Source organism: Lepisma saccharinum, chromosome 17 (assembly GCF_977018435.1).
Source record: "Lepisma saccharinum chromosome 17, izLepSacc3.1, whole genome shotgun sequence".
In the NCBI taxonomy this organism is placed as follows: domain Eukaryota; kingdom Metazoa; phylum Arthropoda; class Insecta; order Zygentoma; family Lepismatidae; genus Lepisma; species Lepisma saccharinum.
This window is the reverse complement of record NC_139245.1, coordinates 31,035,531-31,054,689: the sequence shown is the minus strand read 5'-3', so window position 1 is coordinate 31,054,689 and position 19,159 is coordinate 31,035,531. Positions and strand designations below refer to the sequence as shown.

The window sequence follows — 19,159 nt, the reverse complement described above, 5'->3', positions numbered from 1 at the left end:
ATCCCCAATTTTGCTTAACTTTTTTCTAAATATAATTTGGATTTTGCCATTGACACTCCTTTTTCAATTGTTGAAAACCGAGAGAGATATTTATTCCACTAGTCTGCCAAATGCAGTTGTAATTTCCTGATAAGAAAAACCACAGAACGAGAGAGAGCAAAAAGGATGGGAATTTTGAACATTAACAAATTTTACATATTTGCCTATGGTTGTATGAAATCGAAAATAAATTATTTCACTTACAATTAAAATAGTATGATGACACATGCCAGGACATGAATAAACCAAGAAAAAGTAAAAGCATCTTTTTGAACTTAAAAACTGAATTTGGGATCACTCGAAGTCAAATCACCTTGCCAAATCAATTTTGGTGGTGGTTAGAATGCTAGAAGAATTAACTATGGGTGTGAAAATACAAAAATTCTCGATAACTCATGATTTTAAACTTTTTTTGACAAAATTTCTTATTTTTCCCAGTTTAGTTGTGGGGGTTTGAAAAATGGAAAATTCCGGATAACATTTTTACAACGAAAATATCGAGAATTTTGGTATTTTCACACAGATCTAAGGGCTTTCTGCTATTTATTTAGGTGCAATTTTTGTCGGCAAAATCTTTTTCACCATTGCAATGTAGTTAATGAACTATATAAAAGTGAAGCTTTTAACTGTACTAATTAGATTCTCCAAGCTTCAAATGTATTCATAATTGTTTCCAATATTCTAAAGTACGTCCTAATACTCTTGAAACTTCCAAAAATCATTAACCATTTGGAACTGTTATTAAATGAAGTTTTCACATGACTGTTTCACAGCTAACCAGCAAGGTGGTTAGAAAGTTTATAAACCTTGAGATTATTTTGCTTTGTTGATGAAATATGAACACTTAGTTTATCTTGCTTCTTCGTGCCTTTTAAATATAAATATGTAAAAATACATACATGTTCATGTAAAATAATTTATTATATAATTTACATTATTTTGTATGCATTAAAATACTTTACTTTTCTATTTTTGTAACATGTAAAAATGTTCTGCAAGTACAAATATAAATAAATTATCGAATAGTTTGATCAAAAAGTCTCGAGACTCCTGATAAATTGCTACTCTCATTGTTCTTTTCATATTTTTCTGGCAAGCAAAACTTCCACAAACGAATTGCTTCATCTGCTCCTAACGATAATATAACATTGGCATCTGGAGATTTACTCAAACATAGAACTCTGTTGCTATGGCCCATTAGATCTGCAACCTTAGTCATGGTTGAATATTTCCAAACTATAAGTTGATTATCAGGAAGACCATGTGCTGAAATCAATTCCTGGTATGCTGGTAACCACAATATGTCCGACACCTCAGACTTTGCATCAATTGTTTTCATACACGTCCCAACATTAATATCCCAAAATCGAATTGCCTTGTCTCTCAAACCACCACCACTAGCCAAAATATTTGTCTTCCAGGGGCACCAAGCTAGTGCCTTGACTGCAGACTTATGCTCGGAGAATGTATACACTGGAGTAGTACTTGAATGTAGAGTCCTTCCAGATGTAGCAAGTGACCAAATATTGATTATGTTGTCATTCCCTCCACTAGCCAAGTAATTACCACTGACTGTCCACTTTAAACCACACACTTCCTGCTCATGGCCTAATGAAGAACATAAGTAATGGTTTGCAATCCTAACATCACTATGGCGGATTTCACCACAATGAGATCCACTGCTAAGGATATATGAATTCCATGATAAACATCCTACACGTGAAGGGTGCTCATGCAATACACGCAAACACTTTCTTCTCTCTAGGTCCCAAAGCTGGATTGTTCCAGAGTTGGTACCAACAGCAATACTTGTTCCACATGTTGTCCAAGAAACAGATGTTACCAATTCACCTTGCAATTGCATTAACTGAGTAGTGTCTCCACTATTAGCATTCCACAAATACACACTGTCTCCCAAGGCCACTGCTATCATGTTTGTTGAACTCCAATCAACAAGGTTCAAATAAAAATCGTTCACCAATCCAGGAGCATCTAAAATTTTTTCTGGAACTTGTGGGATGTGTCGAAAACTATTTTTCTCTTGTGTGTAAATCACTTTACGAGTTTCTGAATGTGTATCACTTCTATCCTTGTATCCAAAGATCCTCATTGTTTCTATATCGTCGCCAAACAATTTTTTTGATAAGATCCGTTCCTTCTCTTTGATTACAGTTTCCTCAGATTGTAGTTTATGGTGAGCTAACTCAAAATTACTTGTAATACGAGATGGCATAAAACGATCGGCTCCTGGTGTCGTTTGTACACAACGTTCAACAGATGATGGAGTTTTTGATGCGTTGTGTGCATATCTACGATGTGGTGTTCTATTTGGAGTTCTGCGAGTTTGAAACAAAATTCGTTTAGAAGTAGACTTGGACAATTGGGGCGCATCAGATTCCATAGCTTTGTTTGCTGTCATACTTTTGTTTTTTAACATCGTTTTGAGAAGTCGAGTGACTTACACAGTTTCCTTCTATATTAATGTTCGACTGTTTACAGAGTTTCCTTGGTAGAACACACTATTAATCTGGCTCAAGTTCATGTGAAATTTTAACTGTCAATTGTTGTAAGAACTTAATTAGGCCTGTGTATGGCAACAGCGTACGTTATTAAATTCATGCTTTTTCTCAGACTTGCCACATAACTTATAATCTCGTTGTACGTTCAACTGACGTTTTCAAAGCACGTTACGTTCGTTACTCACCAATACAACAATAACAATATTCGGATTTGACGCCGACGTCTAACATATGATAATGGGACCAGCGATGGGCCCTCAAACAAGCACACACAGGCTTCGTAACGAGTAATTGTTCTTACGTAAAACTACTAACAAAGACAAATATTATAAAATACTTACAATAAGCCTGTGATCCAACTGAAGTTATTGGAATACTCATTGCATAATTTCTTAGACTACACTATCAAAATACAATGCAAATAACTTTCATACGCTTATTACGAGGCTTAGTTTGCCAGATGGCGCTAGGTGATCAAGATTAAACATGGCTCCTGTCTGAATACAGAAGTACGAAATCTTGTTTTTAGATCAACGGGAAAGGGTATGTAATTTATTGAATAAGGATTGAATAAAGTTGTTTCAATTATGAATATATACTACACAAGAAAACACTACAAATTAACACGGATATTTTATTATTAACTACTTCAACATGAAATCTGTGCAGTAACATTTGAGCAGCGAGATCCGAATCAAATCTCCCACACTGTTCAAAAAGGAATTTCAGAGAGACCTTTGCTAATTCGTAAAGTACCTCTAAGTAGGGACGTTCATCGCGCATCTATTCAAGTTTCCTGTATTTTGAGCGTTGTATCGACGTTTTCTCCATATTTTTCAGACTTGAAGAAATTAACTCGTTAGATGTAAGCAACCACAACTCTCCACAAAATTAATGCATGAAACACACTTTGGAGGTGGTGTGACATGCAGAAATTGTTGGAGCAGGTTATGTAGTTCTGGGTACCAGTTAGATATTCCGGAGAAACATTTAACTCGTTTATTTTCAAATAAAATTCATTTCTACTTACCTCATATGCATAGCGGAACATTTTTCAAGTTGGGATCACTTTTTTTCCCATGAAAAAAACATTATTTTTAACATTATAATTAGTTATTTGTCGTTGCTAATTCGGCGGGCAAATCTTGACTCACGTTGTCTGTCGTCAGCTAATGTGCAGTGTTTCCAAACCTATGAACCTATAAATGCCGCACAAGCTATTCACAAAACGTTTTGAATCGAAAATTGTTCCACAAACAATTCACGGAAGGTTAGGTTAGGAAATTTTAGAAAAATAAATTTAAACAAAAAAAAATAAACATTAACTCTCACTACACTTAAATGTATTGCATGCTATGAACCTATAAATGCCGCACAAGCAATTCACAAAACGTTTTTAATCGAAAATTGTTCCACAAACCATTCACGGAAGGTTAGGTTAGGAAAATTTATAAAAATAAATTTAAACAAAAAAAAATTAACTTTCGTACACATATAGAGCCACTTCCCATCCTGTGCAATGTGTAGCTTACATATACTAGAACATTTAGGACATTCCATTTCTTCCTTCACGATTCCATGTTCAATTAAAAAATCTCGTGGGTCTTCAATATCCGGGAACATTTTCACAACGCAACCTTGACACGTCATCCTGTCAAACTACCGCGTGGTTGCTACACTGACAGGGGGTTACATAACCGAACGCACGGAACATTTGATTCACGTAGTCGACGGTAATGGTGGCACGAGCTATCGTGCAACGGAGATGCATGAATGGCGAAAAATACCTTACTTACAGGCCAAATAAGTTGCACGATTTGAAAAAACAATTTCCCCGGTTGAAAAAACAATTTCCCCGGCTTCAGAAAGTCCACAAGAACTCAATTCTCGTCTTTTCTCCTGTAAATTTCAAGAAATGTGTTTCTGGCTTATCTAATCGTTATCTAGTTCCGATATCTATCATCATAATACACATGCGTTTTCTGTAATTTCCATAAGCATATAGTGAACATGTTTTCTAATCTTAGCATCATTATTACACTCCTACATGCATGCAAGTTTACATCTTTTGAGTAGGTTAGGAATGTTTGATTTGATTTGGAGTGAATTTACAAAACCAGAAGTATCTTCAATTGCTTTCGAATTCGGCATACTCGCTAATTTTGCTCGTAATCACGAATCTGCTGTTAAAATTTGGCAGTCACATCTAGAAATTGCAAAATAAGTCGAAAAAAGTGGGTCCGTGAACGGAGTAAACACCCTTGATTTATGAAGAAAACAACTATTTATTGCAATGATTAGAGTTTCAAAACTATGTTTATGATGACCCTTAATTTTAACTATGCTTGCCTAACATAACCTTGCCGTGAATGGTTCGTGGGGCAAACATGTTTCCTACCTTTACGCAAGATGCCATTTTCTCATATGCAAATCAACGTGCTCTCACTTATTGCACAACACTTGAGCAACGTTGGAAGCAAGACTGTTGTGCAGAAAGGAAGAAATCTTCATATCGTTTCCATGTTAGTGTATGGAGAATCATAGCAGTAATTGACAAGGTTATTTTGCAATTTCTAGATGTGACCGCCAATTTTTAACTGCAGATTCGTGATTATGATGCCAAAATTAGTGAGTATGGTGAATTTGAAAGCAATTGGAGATACTTCCGATATTGTAAATTCATACATTTGATTTTCTTGGAAAGTCAGTACTTTCTTTCATCTCCTGCAATAATATACATTTTCCGTTCAAAAGAATGCTTCACACAGCATTAATTTGCACAATATTACTTTGCAAATTACTTTATCTGAACTTCACACTTGCTCCAAAGTCTTTGTCAGCAGGCCTATTATAAACATTCCTTATCCTATAGAATTTGCAAAAATAACTAGTCAGAACAGTGACCTCCAGAGATATACTGTGACTTGTGTGGTGAGGCAGGCAGGTGAAAGAGGAATAGCAAGTTATTAACTGCTGTCGTCATGATACTGCTCTACATGCACAATGCATGTAACCAGTGGCGTCGCGTGGAGTAAATCGTTGGACACCCCCAGACCGAGGGGGCTACAAACTCAGAGAAATCAATGGTAACAGTTTCATAGATCAGAGACACATTAAAATCGGATATTTTGTGTATCACATGGTTCGTACTTACCAATTGTGTATTGCGGAACATAGTTCAAGATGCCATTATGATTTTTATGCGAAAACAAACACTTTTTCTACTAAAATAACACATTTTTCTAAGTGCTACCGAACACACGTAACGGTGCGATATCGCTTACTTTGCGAATGATATCACTTCTTTTGTTTTCAAATATCATTGTTTCCAACCTTCTTCACCGAAAAATACCTACTATCGTGTTCGTCACATGTGCAAATTGTATATTATGCACGTGTAGCTGACGGATAGCCCCACGAACAATTTCCGATAAGGTTAGGTTAGGCAAGCATAGTTAAAAAAAAAAGGTATTGGAAACACTGACATGATTTCCCAGTCAAATAAATACCACAATGAAAGAAAATACCTCGACTAATGTTGGAAACCTTAGAGAAACTCATTTCCATAAGTAGTTTCTTCTGTAAAATTGAAGAAATGTGTCTCCGATGTATGAAACTGTTACCAAATCAATTATTGATAACCATCGCAGAGAAAAGAACAGTGAACCTAAGTGACATTGATTAATTGAGATACTAAAGGCGAAATTTTAGCCAAGAATCGAAGCTAAGATTCCTATTTTTCTTCTAGTGCCTTTGCCAAATGTCAAAGGAAAGCAACATAAAAATATAAATATAACAGCACGTGTTTAATCGAGGATATGAACCTGGAAGCTTGTATTTGTAGCGCATTGTGTAGACACACTGCCAGAGTGCTTAGCGAACATACATTTACAAAATACAGGCCTATTTTAATTTATTGCAAATTATCATATCTGCTTAACACACCCCCCACCCCGGTCGCCCGTGAAGACTACCTTAAACAATGCAAAAATTATTTTGCAAGTTTGAATTACTGAAATTCCTTACTTTTCTCCTCGCCAAACTCCATGGCAGAGTGATTATCACAGCATCCTACAACTCTAGGGGTCCAGGGTTCAAATCCCGGCCAGGGCATGGATGTTCTTTGTCAATGTCCCTTCATCATGTCATCACTCATCCCCATCTTGGCGATTAGCAAAAAGTGGTAGAAAAGCGAAATAAAATAAACCAAACCAATAAACAATTACTTTTCTCTTTATTTTAGTTATCATGATACCGTCAAATATGTGATTTTTTTTTTAATAGCTATTTCTAATTTCACAGCTTCCCTATATTTCTCTGGCAATGCTCAAATTTCATGTTGAGAATTGCAGCTCGTCATACTTAAAAATATTGTTTTAAAGCTTATCTGTAGGAGTTTATAACAATTATAATTTATTTTCCAAAATATGTAACTGATAATTACCCATACTAGTTTTACATGTGTACCAAGATAAATATTATTTTCTGCTAACAGTCTCTTATTCTTCTTTCCTTTTGACTCATCTACATTATCTAAAGGTTTAAGCTACACATTTGAACTATTGATGTAAGTGTAAATCTGCTCATTTTGGTGATATAGTGTTTTAGAACTTAAAACTTTCGGCATGCAAAATTTTGGGTGTGCGACAACTATTTTCAATGGAGTTGTTGAGGAGGTTTGCAGCCTTAATTTTTGGTGAAATGTATTGGAAAAGAAAGATCTGGAAACATCGAAGATCTTAGGAATTACTATAACAATGCAAACAGTGCTTGCATTATATCTCCAATACAGAAGATAAACGAAAAATAAAATACCTCGTCCCTCCGCTGCTATCGGCATTCTCCGAACAGTTGCTGCCATCTGTTGACAGTGTTCTTTCGGAAGGCGCACATGCTCCTATTTCCAGTCTTCCCCATTGGTTTCTCTCTGCTCCTGGAGAACTACAACAACATGGAAAATACAGCAGGAGTAGTTCATAGCACCAGATGTACCAGTGCCCTTGCTGCCTAACCTGGTGAGCTTTTCTGGTCAACAGTCGGGGAAAATGGAGAAATTTGAAGCATTGTGAAGACTTTATGAACGAAAAAGTTGCTTTGTAAAATAAGTATATTGAAATGTGGTGTTTTATTGTGCAGAAAAGAAAACATTGAAAATTTTCCATTTTTGGTTGGGGGTTCGTGTGCTCTGTGAACCCCCTTCAGGCGATGCCTCTGCATGTAACCATAAAAACTACGAAGTTATCAACTTATCACCATTACATCTTATAATGACTGCCCTATTTGTTTAGATTTTTTTCATGTTTAAAACTACAAAACATGACCACTTAAAACACACACATAATACTGCTAAGAATTCTATAGAAAATGTGACATGCACAGTTGGCAATTTTTTTTTATAATGAGAGTCATTCATGATTCAGGTGGAAGTGAAATAAATGCCAAGAGAATGAAGATTTGTAGAGTTGGCAATTGTGCCGTGAGCGATATTATTGGGTCTCTTTTGTGGCCTGTAGATAATTCAACATTCTATGATTTATCAAAATCACAATATAGAAATACCACTGGTATGCACATTCACAAATTACCATTTCATGTACACGCAACAAATTCAATAAGTTGAGTCTACACATGTAGCGAAAACTAAAAAGCTGCTTTGTAAGTGCCAATAATATTGCCATGTTTTAATTATGTATATTATCTTTCTCCAATATAAACATGCCCCCCTTCATAAAAACCAATTTTAATATACCACAAACATTTCAGCATGCATCTCAATTATTTTCATTTTTAATGTGCAAATTCAATTTAGTCATTGTCATGAGGATCCTCAAAACCCTAATCAAATGCAACTAGTTCTGGCCGGGGGAAAAACTATATACATTAACATATGCACCATTACCAAATTGAATCACCTCTTCTGTGACAAACATACAGGATTAAACTTTGATTGTTTAAAATTTTCGTTGAACTTCCAAGTAACAAACATGATTCAGTGTGTGTAAATGATATTAATTCATGTACCATTATCAATTAATTTAGGTACAAACTGTATTTTGTATATTCCCCACCTTGAATATGATACCATTCACCCTCACAAAAACAAGTGCATACAATTCATATGTGGGATTTGATTTTCTCCCTCATCCAGAAAGCACCAAGTCCACAAGGGAAATCATTTTATGTTCCATTTCTGCCACTTTTGGCTTATCATAGGAATGGAGATGAAATTGATGAAGGTACACTTAAGAAAAAAACATTCCTGACCAGCCCAGGACTTGAACATAGAATCTCTGGTGGCAAGATTAAACCTTGACCACTTACCATACTTCATCACCAAGCCAGGGGAATGACTGGGAGGGTAGGCTTGGAGCATGCAACCTACTTATTAATTTGCCTCTCCATAACAAACTCTGCATGAAAATTTTTGAAGAGAACAGTGAATCATGCACATGCATAACACATGTTCATAAACTCCAGTCAAAGCCGGCTACATCTGTTCGAGAACTCGAGCAAAGTCAGATTTGAAAGCCATTTTCGATGTGGTTGAGTGCAAAAGCAGACAAAACTGATGCAGGCAGGCAGATGACAACAGTGCAACAAGTTCCAACGAGGATGGTGGCAGTGGCCACCGAAATTAATAGAACTACAATTGCCCTACCTAAGTAGATAGTAGCCACTGTAGCACAGACATTAGAGCATCTGACTACCATGCGAGAGACCCGGGTTTGATTTGGCGGGGGAGAACCGGAAATTTTTCCACCTGTTCAAGCAGCTACGGTGCCCACCCAGCATCGTATAAAGTGAGTACCTGGAGGAAACTCCGTGGGGTAAAGGCAGCCAGGGGCGTGGTGCTGATCACATCACCCCCACCTTCGGCCGTGATCAAGAATGTGTGGGGCCCTAACCCCACACCTCCTATACACTTTCATAGCATGGTGCATAGCACAGGGGAGCACTTGACTTTTTACTTTTACCTAATTAGATGTTACTGGTGCTACCAAAATAGTTGTAAGTGCAATAAAGATAATATTTTTGAAGAACAAGTTTTTTGTGGGGAGGAAGCTCAGCTCAAATTGGAGAAGTACAAACTATATACACACACTCTCTCTCTCACTCACTCACTCTCAAGAAATATACTTTTTTTTTATTAGATGACACATTTTGTTTTCCTACTTATTTATAAAAAAAAATACATGAGTAAATAACAATAAAGAATACATTTTCTCTGTTCTATGTACATAAGAATTTGCAAATTAATTAATGCTATCTAAAGTGAGATGCCAAATTTTCTGGCCGTGTAACAAGAAGAGTTTGGCCAACCTCAAGATGAGTTGTAGGAATGCCAGAAGTTGTCACTTCATTTAAAGAAGCCAATATTTCTGCACTTCGTAAATTGTCATCAACCCCATCACTTGCACTGGTAACTGTCCCTTCCAAATACACAACTACTGGTTTCTGATTCTGTTCAGGATTTGCCTTTGGTGTATCATCCCTGTTCTCAAAATGAACCGAATTCTCACTTACACTTATTATTGTTCTTTCCAAAGCCTCCATTTCAGACTTAAGTGGATCATTTTCATCAACATTGGATTTTTCGAAATAACTAGAAAAGTCACTGTTACCGGATGAAATGCAGTCCTGAGTGCTGCTTTGTGATTCACTCACTACAACACACTGTGCTAGCAATGAACTGAAAGGGGGATTGTTTGTTGTCACTTCTTTATCTTTATGTCTCCTCTTGTGACTTCTCAACGAATCCTCTCTGACAAATTCAGCTTCACAAACTGAACACTTGTGTCTCTTAGTTACGATTGGTGAATTTTCTTTTAAGTTTAATTTGAGGGCCTTCATTTTGTATTTGGCTTCAGTCCAACACTTATCTTGATGCTTCTTTCTGAAGTGTGTTTTTAAGTTAGCTAGAAGAAAAAGGAGGAGGACAATACAAATTAGTTTACGTCAAATCGTTTTAAGTTATCATTTAACATATCAATACAACAAAACTGACACTACAATATAACTGAAAATAGCAGAAGAAAAACATTTTGTAGCTTTATCTAAATAGTGTAATAGTTGTAACAAATTAATTCTTTTGCACATGACTGATATACCCAATCATAAGGAAGACATTGAAAACAATATTAGTAGATACTAATAAATTTAATAGTATAGTAATAAATAAGTAGTATTTATGTAATTTAGTATTTAATAGTAATAGTAGAGTAATAATAGTATATAATAGTAATAAATATTTCTCTTGTAATAATGATATTGCACAAGTATCAACATTTATATCATTGCAGGTCTGATACATATTTATACCAATGAGAGAATTTTTCTCATTTCTCATAGAATTGAATCTATATATCCATCATATTTACTTGTGATCCTGTCATTACCCCCAGGTGTAGTTTAGTGAGGAGATTACAGGAAAACAACATAACCCATGATGCAACAGCCTTTGAGGACCAAGGTCTACCTACTGACTGCTGGCGTCACTTCCACATGCCTCAGCATAGCTGGTGATAATCCAACCAGTTAAGGGTGTTGTGTGGTCAGCACAACGAACCCCCAGTCATCGTCATAGGTTTCCATGACCAGGTTAAAGCTACTGATTCGTAGCTCCCCAATTTCATCACGATTGTGGGTGACCACCTGTCCCATATACTGGCCGAAATCTCAGGAGAGAAGTTGTTGTGCATGAAAACTATTGTGTGTTTAACAAAGAACTGCTATGCATAATATACCTTTGGAGCTGCGAGCACAAGTTTGTCTTCCCAGCTCAAGATGCCTGTGTGGAGGCTAGAGGAAATGTTCACCAGATCTTGGCTCCCTTTATTTTTATCTGTGGGGCTATATGAAGCAACAAATGTAATCTGTAAAGGTCAGAAATATGGAGCTCCTGAAGAATGCATCACTGAAGCTATTTCATCCAATATACTTGGTTAGGTATGCCATAAGCCGGAGTATCTTGCAATGCAACGTGCCACCACTCGTAACTCCAGGGTATGGAGATCCGAATTGGCAACACACCGCTCCTTGCTCCGGCTGGTCAGTTGGGAGCACCAGTTCTCACCCAGGGATCGGGATTAAGACGATCCACCCTTCCTCCAGGAAGGAAACCACAGAATTGCGACACATGACAGTAAATAAAATTCCAAATACTTTATAATTAAAATGTCCAAAATCTTTAATCACGAATCGTGCACGTACATACTGATTCGCACATGTTAAAAGTTATAATTTGTTGGGTCATGCACGCTCGCAGGCAGTGATAAGCAATTTATTTAACACGAGAGTCTGCGCATCGCCTTCACAGTTAATAGCAAGACCTCAACTGCTACCTCAAGCGTGAGGCGCAGCATAACAGATTGTTCTAACTTACAATACAAACTCATAACATAAAATAACACAAGAAAAACTGATAATTTATACAACACATCAATGTTAATTAGCGATAGTAAGCTAAAGTTCAGGTTGGCAACAATTAAAAATGCCAACGTGGAAGTTTTTACATCGCCAAGAACACGAAGCGTGGTTCCCCCACTCCTAACATAAACAGCCAATAGGAATACGATATTTTATTGAAAACGAGGGAGAAATACTTTGCTATAATATTACAATGTTAAACTATATAGAAATAACTAAACTGATTTTATCAAATAAATCATATTTGCCCTTGTACATAAAAATGATTAAATAAAGATTTAGTTTATAACGAAGATAAATTACTTCAATCTTGTACATTGTTGAACAAAAATCGATATTAAGAAGAGTGGTATTTAACTTGTGCTTGAAAAACAATGAAAACGTTGCATATATTATTTGGGATAATTATTAGCCTATAAATTCTGAATAAATGTTGCAAAAATACGTGAATAATATTATAACATAAGATAAAACGTAAATATATACATGAATTATAAAAACAATTAAGTATAAATAATTTAATCCAAGTTCTTAACTTGAAAGTATACGAATAAGATAAATGCCAATATACAACTGAAATCTGCTTAACATGGTGGTCGTTACAATCTTGGAGGAAACGAAAGAGCTCACAAGCAATTTAGCTAAAAAGTTGACCTCTCTACATTTAGTTGTTAATGTTTCCATCATGAATTCTTCCAAAACTATGACTAAATGCATGGCCATGAAAATAGGCAGCTGGGTAGAATTGCACTGGTGCCACATATGGGAAAAGTCGTTGGTTCCCACACACTGTGGCAATGTCAACCGAGCTGGGTTGCCTAGTCCAAACGTCACATCAACCTCTCTCCGTGGCACTTTTGTGTCATCCCTGACCTTTCGAGCAAATACTGTCAGTTTGTATCACATGGATTACAAAGAGCAACTCTACAACTAGATCTTTCATTCTCTTAATCCTCCGAATACATGGGGTTGAAATTGTGGAGTTAAGAGTCCAGAGAGGACACACAGGTTTCCACTGATTGAAAAAATATAAATTATTATTGTGTGCAAACTTGTATGTGTGCATGCACAAAATAAACTTACCATGTTGTTTACAGGCATAAGCACACTCTGGGCATTGATACGGTTTCTCACTTGAGTGTACTTTGAGATGGCTTTTCAAAGATCCTATATTAACACATGTGTAACCACAAAACATGCACTTATGTAATTTTTCTGAAAAAAGAAGAAAAAGATAGTAAGTAATTGTAATTAAGTAATATAAGACTTCTATAGTGGTACAGATTATAGTTTGGTCACTAAACTTACTAATAAAATTATGCTCTACAAATTAGTATCATGGAATTCAGGAAATAATTTAGTAAGTATTGCTGTGATAATTAGTATGTTTTTCAAAATCAACATCATGTAGAAGTATTCCGGTAGCAATTATTTGACATCAATGTAATGAAAAATATTTTAGTTAATTACTTCCTACTTATTGATGAAACAAATGTGTATGTGTCATCATATCTGAGAGAGAAATGGCAACAGGTGTGTTAGGTATGTACATAAAAAATCTTTGACTGCACAGCAAAAAGGCCACAAATGGTGCTACTGAATGACTTGTCAACCTTTTTCAAATGTTCAGTGAATATAGAAGTTGTGTTTCTATTGGGGTTGCTATATTTATCATTTATCATGTTGGCAACTTGACAGACCCAGTGACTATGCTACTGCATTTGTGCATTTGTGGGTCAATTGTTGATTGTCTATGGCACAAATTTACCACTTGGCGGAGCCACTGGGCAGCATGAAGCATCATAATATATAATAATATATAACCTTCCACATGCACCCTGGGCTGAATTTTTCAGGCTGAGGCTCTGGCACCTAAGATCCACAGCCATTTTTTTTGTTGATTGATTGATTTGGTTTATTTTACTTCACTTTTCTGCCTCTTTTGGCTAATCGCAAAGATGAGGATGAGTGATGATACAATGAAATTACACTCACAAACACCCATGCCCAGGCTGGGATTCAAACCTGTGACCCATATTTGTTTGTGATTGTCCCTTCATCGTATCACCATTCCATTTGTCACAATTAGCAGAAAAGAAATGTAAAATAACTAAAATCGGGGATAATGACTAATATCAAACACTACAATTTAGAGCTTCCATCTTGGTTTCATCCATGCTATCAACAAAAGCATTATGACATTCAGAACTTAACCATGCTAACTAAAATGCTACAAATAATCAACTTAATGTTTGTTAATTCTATGTAGACGACTTGAAATATGTATTGCAATGTCTTTATGCAAAGAATCAGTCATCTTGGTAACCTGACATAATGAATATTGATTCTAGATCACGAGAGATTAAATAATAAAAATTATTCAACATAAAAAATAATAACAAACTCAAAGTAATAAGAGAATATTGAATTTGAATACAGTGAACCTTGATTTTACACATTTCAGGGGATCACGTAAAATAAACTTAAAATGCAGAAAAATTTTCTAATGTTACAGAGACGGAATTTTTTCAGAAAATCTTATAATCTCAGAATAGATTGCTTTTGCCTCTAAGTCTCTAAGCAGCAAAGTCCAGGATACCACCAAATCATAGACCAGCATTAGTTCGTTTCTTCATCATAATAATTAACAGTTACACACCAAAGGGAAAGCAAGTGATTGACCTTCAGACCGATTTTCTGTTTGTCCCTTTTATTAATTCTGAATTAATTGGGATGATAATTTATGACATTTATTATGAAGTATTCCCATAAAGATTAGTACCATATGTTTATAATACTACATATTTAACAACTGAAAGCTTACCTGCATGAATCTTTTCATGTTCCTTAACTTTCCTTAAACTTGCAGAAAATCCACACTGTTTACAGGAAAAAAGTTTAACGTTTGTATGGTTTAACTTCACATGGATGTTGAGGTTTGCTGAAAGAGCAGAACATATTTCACATGATAATGTAAATTGAAAACTCAACTTTATGTTGTAAGGCTTTTAAGAGAAATTAACTCAATTTTATTACACTGCTCAAAAAAAGAAAAAATATAGTCAGTACAGTAAAGAACTATGACCAAAAATTATTGAAATAAACGAAAGAAAGCTCACACAAAAAAATTAACCCATTCTAGGACACGTTAACAACATAGTCGAACAAAGTGACATTTCTGTTGTTCTCTTGGCCTTGAATACTACTGTCATTTATCTATTTTGGGTAGTTATTATCAACTATATTATATTTATGTATATATATATATATATATAAATCAAATAAGGCAAAAGGAAACACTCACCGGACAGTAGGAAAATTCAAAATTTTCGCTAATTTATAGCATCATCGGTGTGAGAAGAAACAGAAGACGGAACCGGAAGTTGGGGTCCTGCAGAGTTGCCAGGTCCCCATTGAAGAAGAAGCGGTGCGTAGAACGAAAAAAACACTGTTTCGTCACCAGGCTCGTCGTAAACTGTGAGTGTGTAGGATGAGTTGGGAGGGAGGGCGGGAGGGTGGGTGAGGGTTGGGCATTACTGGGTGGCCTTGTTCAGGCCAGGTGGAGTGGTTGCACTCATGGCCGATATATAGGCCCTCTCCCATCTTTTGCGAACAGAGGTGCTGGCTGGTTGGGGTAGGAGGTGGATGATCGCTACCCGGAAGCAGTCGTTGAAACTAATGTTGTGGTGGTTGGTGTGGACGGCGACAGTGAAGTCCAGGTTGTGGGTGGAGGAGCGGTGGTTATTGATGCGGAGGTTGAGGGCCGTTGATGTTTCCCCCAGGTAAAAATCACCACAGATGTTGCAGGTGAGGATGTAGATAAGGTTTGAGGCATGGCAGGTCCCTTTGGGATGGAGAGTAAATTTGCCAGTGGCCGTGTGCACCTGGAGGGTGTGAGAAGTGATGAGGATGGGACAGGTCTTGCACCTGGGTCGGTTGCATTTATGGGCAGGGGGGTGTTGGATGTGTGGTGAAGGAGTGTTGTGGACCAGGATGTTTTGGAGGTTAGGGGGGCGTTTGAAAACCACCCTGGGTTTGTCGGGAAATATGTTTTTGGTTTCGGGATCACTGTGGAGGATTGGGAGAAGAGAGTGCAGTGTGTGCCTGATTTTGTTGAGGTGGGGATGATATTGGGTGATGAGTGCAGGTGGGTTGGTGGCAGCAGGTTTCTTGGTGGTAGTGGTATGTGAGGCAGCTGCCACAACATCAGTTTCAACGACTGCTTCCGGGTAGCGATCATCCACCTCCTACCCCAACCAGCCAACACCTCTGTTCGCAAAAGATGGGAGAGGGCCTATATATCGGCCATGAGTGCAACCACTCCACCTGGCCTGAACAAGGCCACCCAGTAATGCCCAACCCTCACCCACCCTCCCGCCCTCCCTCCCAACTCATCCTACACACTCACAGTTTACGACGAGCCTGGTGACGAAACAGTGTTTTTTTCGTTCTACGCACCGCTTCTTCTTCAATGGGGACCTGGCAACTCTGCAGGACCCCAACTTCCGGTTCCGTCTTCTGTTTCTTCTCACACTGATGATGCTATAAATTAGCGAAAATTTTGAATTTTCCTACTGTCCGGTGAGTGTTTCCTTTTGCCTTATTTGATTTTTACTTAGCCCTTTTGGCCCTCCTTGCTTTTATCCATTATATATATATATATATATATATATATATATATATATACATAGTGCGGCAATTTGAAATCGAGACTGGTGCTGTAAAAAGTAAACAAGTGTTCATAGAAAGTAACTTACCTGGGATCATTCAAAGTAGGACCCTCCTGCATCCACACATCATTGCACCCTGCCTACCAGTGCATGGAAGGATTGCTGGAATTTGTATTGTGTAATGCTGTTTAAAATCCTTGTCGTAGTCCTCTTGATGGTCAGTACGTCATCAAAGTACAAACCTTTGACGGCAGATTTTAGTTTAGGAAATAGAAAATAATCACATGGGGCCAGATCTGGTGAATAGGCAGGATACATCAATATACGGATTCTCTTTTGAGTCAAAAAGTCCTTCTTAATCACAGCCTTTGTGACTAGGTGCATTGTCACGAAGCAGACATCTGCTGCCATCATCCTGATATTCGGGAATCACATGCGTTATTCTTTGCATCAAATATTTCATAACCAAGATAAAATACAGCAGTAAGAGTCAGTCTGTAATTTCAGTCTTTAGGAATGATTGTCCTCATTTTCTCAACCAATTCCGGTGTTCTCACCGTCCTTGCTGCATCCAGATACTTGTTATCTTCAATTGACTCACATCCTTCATCTGAAACACCTGTGCCATTCAAATACATGCGTACAATTGTCCCCATACACTTGGCTGCAACATGTGAAATGTTTCCATAGCAGCTTTACCCAGGCATGCACAAAACATGATGTTTGCTCCTTGTTCCATGTTGAAATCACGACATGTGCCCACACTCAACAATGCCACATGTGAAGGTTTCAAAGTTTCTTATGCACCAATTGTTCGTGAGATACCCCCCACTTGTTCGCACCACAGAACACTTGCATAGTGGTGCCACCTACCAAGGAAAAAATCAGACTCGATTTCAAATTGCCGCACTGTGTATATCAGTGGCGAAGCTAAGGCGTAAATACTGGGTAGGCTGAAAAATCTGCTTATCTTTTTTTTATACAGCAGGTTCATGCGTCGATTCTTGTTGGTCGCAAAAGTATGAATTCCTCTTTGCTTGAAGCCTTGATCAATATAAAGTTCTTTAACCAGTTTTTTTTTTTTCATTGGCTATTGTACTGAGACTGAGAGAACTTTATCTTTCATTTTTCATTGAATTACGGAGATATTTTTTTTTATACTCTCTTGAGGGTGCTCATACTTCTTTCGGAGGAAGCTGGGAATGTCAAGACCAACTTGATAAGTTGTGTTACTTCTTTGTAGATTGTTTGAAGATCATTGCTAACTATGAATTTTAGAAGGTCTGCAGGAGGTAAATGCTTTTCTTCATCAGCACAGATATTCTTTAAATCATTTTTTAATCGTTCTTTGTTGAAAAATGGATATGTGGACAGAATGTTAATTAATTTCATCACAGGAAAATGTAGTTTATATTCCCCAAAGCTATTTTGGTCTACCAATTCAACAAATTTTATCTTTTCAAGATCTCCAAAACGTATTTCCAGTTGCACAGTCAGTGTGTCCAATATTTCGTAGGTTAAGGATCTGAGAGCCACGAAGTCTTGTCCACTTACATTTATTTTACTGCAAATCATCTTAGAGTTTCCAACACAATTTCACAGTATTATATTTTTATAACATAACTACACTATGTGACACACACACAAACACACGCGCGGATGCACTTGAAGTAAATTAACATTCAACAATGCAGCGCGTGAACGACGGACGCACTTTGCACGAGAAGAAGCACAACAGGTTTGGTCCTGAGGCTAGCCGTTTTTACCCAGCGAATCGGCGGTCCCCTCCCCTTAGCCTCCCCTCCCAGTACACAGAGCTCACGCTGTAGCTGCCTTTTAAACGCGAGGCTTTTCGTCAAAAGCCTCAGAGTTCGGCCCGAACGCGCTCTCTCTTTCTGGCCTGCCTGACGAGATATCTGGAAGGATCGGCGGAACCAAACGTTCGGATTACATAGTTTAATTCGTTTTAACTAACTTTGATTGTTACAGGGTATAAGAACATTTTAATTTCAACATTTTTTTGGGTAGGCTAAGCCTCAAAAGCCTCATAGGAGCTTCGCCACTGGTGTATATATATATACACACACAAACACATCTAGGGCATATTATTGTTTTATTCATAGATAAAAATTCCATTTCATAAAATTAAGTAGGACTTTTGATTATCCGAATTTTCACATCAAGGTCAACCCACAAACTTAAATAACCAAACGAGGTGTTTATTGGAACTATTGCCTTGTTAATCCTTTCCGGATGTGTAACAGGCATAGCCCACCCTTTGCTATGCACTCCTAATGTAAATTAACTATGGCTATAATCGCACTGCATCTTTTCTGCACATGTGTTGTAACAACTTCTTTCAAATTCTAACCACTTCATTGCTGAATTTTACTTGTACTTGTGTCGAATTACATTGTACTTTTGCTTATACTCTTGGAAATAACATTCAACAATTTATATGAAAATTGTGGAAATTCTTTACGAAGATTCCACTCCAGATTTCAT

At 37.0% G+C, this 19,159-nt stretch overlaps 2 protein-coding genes and 1 pseudogene across 10 annotated transcripts in view; all 3 read right to left on the bottom strand.

Annotated features, from left to right (window-relative positions):
- Positions 1-3,017, bottom strand: part of LOC146001659 (uncharacterized) — a 35,010-nt gene extending 31,993 nt beyond the window's left edge. For both annotated transcript variants that reach the window (XM_083139273.1, XM_083139274.1), the window contains exon 1: positions 2,900-3,017. In XM_083139273.1, coding sequence (XP_082995399.1) covers positions 2,900-2,939 — 40 coding nt within the window. In that variant the 5' untranslated portion in view covers positions 2,940-3,017. The remainder of the gene's footprint in view (positions 1-2,899) is intronic.
- LOC146001661 (cell division cycle protein 20 homolog pseudogene) lies at positions 942-2,858 on the bottom strand (annotated as a pseudogene).
- A 6,700-nt stretch (positions 3,018-9,717) lies between the features above and the next one.
- The window catches only part of LOC146001657 (uncharacterized), a 32,433-nt gene continuing 22,991 nt past the window's right edge, over positions 9,718-19,159 (bottom strand). For all 8 annotated transcript variants that reach the window (XM_083139262.1, XM_083139263.1, XM_083139267.1 and 5 more), the window contains exons 11-13: positions 14,809-14,925; positions 13,068-13,199; positions 9,718-10,474 (exon numbers count right to left, since the gene is read on the bottom strand). In XM_083139262.1, coding sequence (XP_082995388.1) covers positions 9,822-10,474; positions 13,068-13,199; positions 14,809-14,925 — 902 coding nt within the window. In that variant the 3' untranslated portion in view covers positions 9,718-9,821. The remainder of the gene's footprint in view (positions 10,475-13,067; positions 13,200-14,808; positions 14,926-19,159) is intronic.